Here is a 5750-nt window from a genome sequence, read left to right on the forward strand (position 1 = left end):
GGAGAGAGAGAGACAGCGTGAGCAGGGGAGGGTCAGAGAGAGAGGGAGTCACAGACTCTGAAACAGGCTCCAGGCTCTGAGCTGGCAGTCAGCACAGAGCCCGACGCGGGGCTCGAACCCACGAACCGCGAGATCATGACCTGAGCGAAAGTCGGACGCTTAACCGACTAAGCCGCCCAGGCGCCCCTATTTGGTTTTTTTGAACCATCGCATCTCTAGAGTTATACATTGCACGCGTAAAATATTTTGTATATAAAATCCTGCAACTGTCATCCAGGGCCAATGCTCCTCACCCTCCCAGGCTCTCCGCCCCTCCCCGCCCCGCCCCTCCTTCCCTTCCGGCGCTCCGGGAGCAGAGACCTCGTGCGGCCACCAGGTGGCGCCGCCACGCCTCTCAGCGCCGGGGACCCTTCGCGCGCCCACGGTGGGCGGCGCGGAGGCGAGGCGATGCGTCAGCCGGACCGCGGGCCCGGGAGCCGGGGGAACCAAGCCGCCGGGCCGAGGCCAGACCCCAGGCTGGCGGGGGAGGGGACGCAGCGGTGAGTCACCGGGAGCCCCCGATCGACCGTGGGAGGCAGTCCCACGCTGGCCGGCCCGCCAGGCTCGTGAACAGCCTTCCTGCGGAGACGATGAGGCTGGTGGCAGTCTCTGCGTGCGGCGGAGCCTGTCGCACACGTGTGGCTCCAACGCCAACTGGCCGGTAGCCTGGGGGACGGTGGCCTCCCCGAGCCTCAGTTTCCCCCTTTGCCTAATGCAGATTAAGTATGGACCGTGCTTCCTGGGTCATTGGAAATTCAATGGCCCGTGATGGGGGGGCCTGGTACACAGCACGCGCTCCATACATGCCGGCGCCCACTCCGGAAGGAGGAATTGGAAGTGGCGTCAGTGCAGGCGGACCCGGAGGGGCAGCGTGCAGAGCAGGCAAGCACCCTTCCGCCCTGGCTGTCTCCCGGGACACCTCTGTCCACCGTCAGGCGCGCAGGTGCGGTCAGATGCTGAAGTGCCTGGCGCCGGCAGGGGGCGCGCGGCCGGCTGCGTTCGAGCCACCTGCGCCTCCCACTCCCACGCGCGCCCCGCCCTGAAACTCGCGGGGGGTAAGGAGGGGGCGACCGGTCTCGCCCCTACAGTGCCTAGGGCTTTGCAGCCCTTGCTTCAGGGGACCTCGAGGCGGCCTGCCGTTACCATCAGGTAGCATTTATCGAACGCTTACTGTGTACCCCGTATTTACTTTAATGCTTCCTGCAACTCTGAGGCTAGTATGCATTCTCATAGGGCAAGTGGCTGCACAGGCCGCCTTCGCAGCTCCCAATTTTAGGGGCCTCGAGGCGGCCTCCTGCGACCACCACCGTTTACTGAACACTTACTGTGTACCCTTTATTTTATTTACCGCTTCCTTCAGTCCAGGGAGGCCGGCGTTGCATGCACATTAGAAAGGTCGGGACCCAGAGCCCCAGAGAAGTCAAGTAAGTCCCCCAGGGTCTGGGGTCCCCGCAGCCGCCAATCCCTCTCACCCCGGACAATGCACACACCACCTGGGAGGGATCTAGCTGCAAACTGGGCCCCCTCCCCGTGCAGGCCTCCAGCAGAACCTGGGAAAGGCGCGGGCCGGGGACTCTCCCGGGACCAGGAGGGGATTCCAGCCCCCCCATCAAAGACCGCGCCGCCTTGCGCGCTGGAAATCCCGCGCGCGCCCCGAAACGCGGCGCGGCTGCCGGGAAATCAGGAGGAAAACTTCTGCTTTTTTTCTTTTCTGGCACTCGGCTCCCCGCCCCCCGCCCCCCCGCGCCCTCCCCCTGGCTCTCGCGCCCACGTGGGCGCCCCCGCGCGGCGCTCCGCCCCCTCCCCGAGGTCGGCCAACCGTAGCGCGCCTTTCTCTCGCCTTTGTTGGCTGGCCAATAGGAGGGGCGGACGCGCCGCCGAGGCCACGCCTCTGACCAGAAGTCTATAAAAGGCGGCGCCGGCTGCGGCGAGCTCAGATCGCCGAAGTCCGGGCCGCGCTCGCTTCGTCTGCGGCCACGCGGATTATTCTCGCCGAGGACTTTGCATTTTTTTCTCTGCCTTTTTTTGAGGAGGATTTCGCTGCCTTCCGAAGGTCTTGAACGAGCGCTCGGGCTCCGTGGGAAGGTTTTGGGCTTTCCGGCCTCGGATTGTGCATTTTCTCCCCTGGGACTGTCGTGGGGCTGTTTTCCACTGTGGATTATAACTGCAACATGACGCTGGAAGAGCTCGTGGCATGCGACAACGCGGCTCAGAAGTGAGTAGCCGGCTGAGGTCAGCCGGGCCGGGCGGGCACCCGAGCGCCCCGTGGCCGGCCGCGCGCTGACCCTCCTCTCTCTGACCCCAGGATGCAGACCGTGAGCGCCGCGGTGGAGGAGCTGCTGGTGGCCGCGCAGCGCCAGGACCGCCTCACCGTGGGGGTGTACGAGTCAGCCAAGTTGATGAATGTGTGAGTCACTGCCCGGACTGGGCGCGGGTGGGGACCCCCTCCGCTCTGCATGCTCTCTGCTGTACCCCTCTCTTGCACGTGGCTAGGATTTCCCCCAAGCGTCCCCACTGTGGGTTGAGAGTCCCAATGCGTTCTTTGGGGGGGAGGGGGAGCGAGGTTGCAGTAAACTGACGCTGCATCATTTGCAAGCGCCCACCGCCTATTCGCTGGCGCCTCACCCCCCAGATATCTAGAACCGCGCGCGCTCTCCCCACGGCTGCAGCTGCATGCAGACGCGAACCCTTGCTGCCTTCAGTTTCTCTTTGCTTTTCCAAACTCCCCCGTGCACAGTGGCCTTCCCTCAGCCCCCGGCTGATCCGTCCCCTCCCTCTGGCGTCCTTAGGGACCCTGACAGCGTGGTCCTGTGCCTTCTGGCCATCGACGAAGAGGAGGAGGATGACATCGCCCTGCAGATCCACTTCACGCTCATCCAGTCCTTTTGCTGCGACAACGACATCAACATAGTCCGGGTGTCAGGCATGCAGCGCCTGGCGCAGCTGCTGGGCGAGCCTGCCGAGACCCAGGGCACCACCGAGCCCCGGGACCTGCACTGCCTCCTGGTCACGGTGCGTTGGGCCTCGGACCTGCCCCACCCTTCCCTGGGCACCGGGGCCAGTGTTTGTCAACAAAGTTGAGCTGGCGCGTCCTGTACCAGCTCAGCACTCAGCTACGACAGGCATGTCCCGTGGGCAGCCTGGCGGGGGCCTCCTTACCCGGCGAGCTATTTTGAGCTGGCCTGTTTTCCCCAGAGGGGCCCCGAGAGAGGGAGGCTCCCTGGCCACTCCTGGGGCTCCCACTGAACCCCGCTTTTTCCCCATCACAGAGCCCTCATACAGATGCCTGGAAAAGCCACGGCCTGGTGGAGGTAGCCAGTTACTGCGAAGAGAGCCGAGGCAACAACCAGTGGGTCCCCTACATCTCCCTCCAGGAGCGCTGAGACCCTTCCCGGCGCCAGAGGCTGTTGAGTTGCTGCAAAAAATAAAATAAAATAAATATTTGATCCCTCCCCCCCAGAATAACCCCCCAGAACCACCCTACCTGTGAGACCGTGGGGGCAGAATCAATGGAGAAGAGGGGAGTGCGTGGCCACCCCCCCCCGGGCGGTGAGCCTGGAGCAGCGCCAGCTGCGGCCACCGTGACAGGAGCAGAGAGGGACCCGGCCAGCAGGAGAGGGGAAACGGAGCCCAGGCTTTGTGGCGGAGCGGCTGGAGCCGGGGAGCTGCGCCTCGCCCGCGGTGGAGGGCCTGGACCGCACTCCCCGGGGCGGACGCGGCCCGCGCTGACGTCTGCGTGGGACTCGGGCGGCGGAGGGCCTGCACCCCGGCCAGGACTGTACTTCGGGACTCGGGAGCTGGGGCTGACGTTGCTCTGTACCCATGAACTCCCAGTTTGCAAACGTAATAGACAATCTATTTTGTTACTTGCACTTGTTACTTGCACCACTGAGAGAGACGGGAATCTTACAGATACATATATTTTTACTTCTATGATGACCTTGTAATAAATTTCTAAAGCTTCTGGGTTCTTGTGTATCTGCCGCTTCCGAGGGGCGGGGCCCTCTGCCCCCTCCAGGAACCCCAGCCCCGCTGCCCCCGAGCCCCCTCTGCACACACACCAGGAAGTGTTACTTAAGTCCCTGTTAGCAGCTCCAGGCTCCTTTGCAGAAACAGTGCCTCTTCTCTCTGCAGCCGGCGCCAAGCAAGCCCAACAAACCTTTGCCTCTTTTTTTTTTTTTTAATCCTCCCTCCTCCTGCCCCATAGCAATTAAAAGACCGGTTTATTACGAAACCTGCCCGCTGTACCACTGCTGTTACCGCCCCGCCGGAGCCTGCCCCAAGCGCAGGGCATAGGTAGACGCACCCCTGGGGGGCTGACTGCGGCCCCTGCCTGCCGCCACCCCCGCCCCCCGCCCCCCGCCCCGGGTCCAGAGAGGTCAAGGGGGCACCTGGACCACGGTGGGCTCAGCTGCCTTGGGGCTCAGCCTTGCTGGACGAGCTGGGGGCGACCCCCCCCGGGGGGGGCCTCCCCGCTGCCCACGCTTTCGCCCTCTCAGGACCAGGACGGGCTTCTTCATTGCACTACAGGGGAAAACATTGTTTTTCAAAATTTTTTTCTTCCCCAAACTAAGATCAACAAGCAAAAAATACCCAAGGAAGCGGTGCTCCCAACTCAGCCGGGCTTGGCACGGCGCTGCGTTTCGCCTCTAAACCGAAACTGTAAGGCCTGGCTGGCCACCTCCTCGTGCTCCCGAAGCCGCAGGCGCGGTGACTCCCCCGCCGCGGGCTGGGGGCCGGCAGCTCGGGCCGGCGCCTGCCGCCCCGCCTCAGTCTTCTCGCCGCAGGTCTGCGGGGTGGGCTCGCTGGCGCCTCGGCAACACCGTGTCCCTGCGCCCCGCGGGGAGGGGGACGCGGCGGACCCCGCCCTCGCCCGCAGGCCGCGACCTTTCCACGGAGCCCCACGTGGGCGCTGGAGGAAAACCCCGGCGGCCCCCCGGGAGTCACGGGGCTGGGGGAGCCCCGCCGCGGAGCAGGGAGGGAGGGGAAGATGGAGGGGGAAGTCCCAGAGGGAGGGGCGAGGAGGGGCGGGGACTCCTGGGGTGGGAGGGAGGGGAGGGCCGCGGGCGGGAGACAAGATGGGGGGGGAAACCCGGAGATGGGACCCCCTGTGGGGGAGGGGTCGCGGCAGAGGTTAGTGGGAGGGGAGATGCCCAGTGGAGGGGCCAGAGCCCGGGGGTGGGGGAGGGGAGAGGGCAGGTAGGGGGAGCCCTGGGGGGCAGGGAGGTGAGGGGTGTGGGGAGTCCCTGAGATAGAGTCCCCAGGGGAGGGAAGTAGAGGCTGAAGGACACCCCCCACCTGGGGGGTGTCAATGGGGGGTCAGCTCCCGGGGTCTTGCTGGTGGGGGAGGGGCTCGACCAGCCAGCTCCACCTGCGGCTCCGGCCTCTCCGTCCACCGGGCCTTCCAAGCGGTCGGCCCTCTCGACCCTACGGCCCCTGTCCAGGAGGCCAAGACCCCAGGCTCTTGGGCTCCAAGGACATACAAGGTATGAGTGGGACCCCGGCTGTGGGGCCCTCAGCTGCTACCCTGACCCACAGCCCCGAAATGTGCGTAATAATGCTGCCTACCTCACAGACTGGTGAGAAGGTTGAACGAAATGTGTATTCCTTAGGTTAGCGCTTCCCACGTACAGAGCAGAAAAAGGACTGGCCATTATTACTGCCATTGCCAGCACTGTTATTACGCACTGTGCATTGCTAGAATCATCTCC

General features: G+C 64.6%; 1 protein-coding gene across 1 annotated transcript; it reads left to right on the plus strand.

Annotated features, from left to right (window-relative positions):
* The first annotated feature begins 1963 nt into the window (after positions 1-1963).
* Positions 1964-4003, plus strand: GADD45B (growth arrest and DNA damage inducible beta). The gene is made up of 4 exons (XM_039248008.1): positions 1964-2254; positions 2345-2446; positions 2829-3051; positions 3309-4003. Exons 1-4 carry the CDS (start codon positions 2211-2213, stop codon positions 3420-3422), a joined length of 483 nt encoding a protein of 160 aa, XP_039103939.1. The 5' UTR covers positions 1964-2210; the 3' UTR covers positions 3423-4003.
* Positions 4004-5750: the final 1747 nt, after the last annotated feature.

This window comes from Hyaena hyaena, unplaced genomic scaffold (genome assembly GCF_003009895.1).
Source record: "Hyaena hyaena isolate Hyena2069 unplaced genomic scaffold, ASM300989v1 scaffold_302, whole genome shotgun sequence".
Classification (NCBI taxonomy): Eukaryota; Metazoa; Chordata; class Mammalia; order Carnivora; family Hyaenidae; genus Hyaena; species Hyaena hyaena.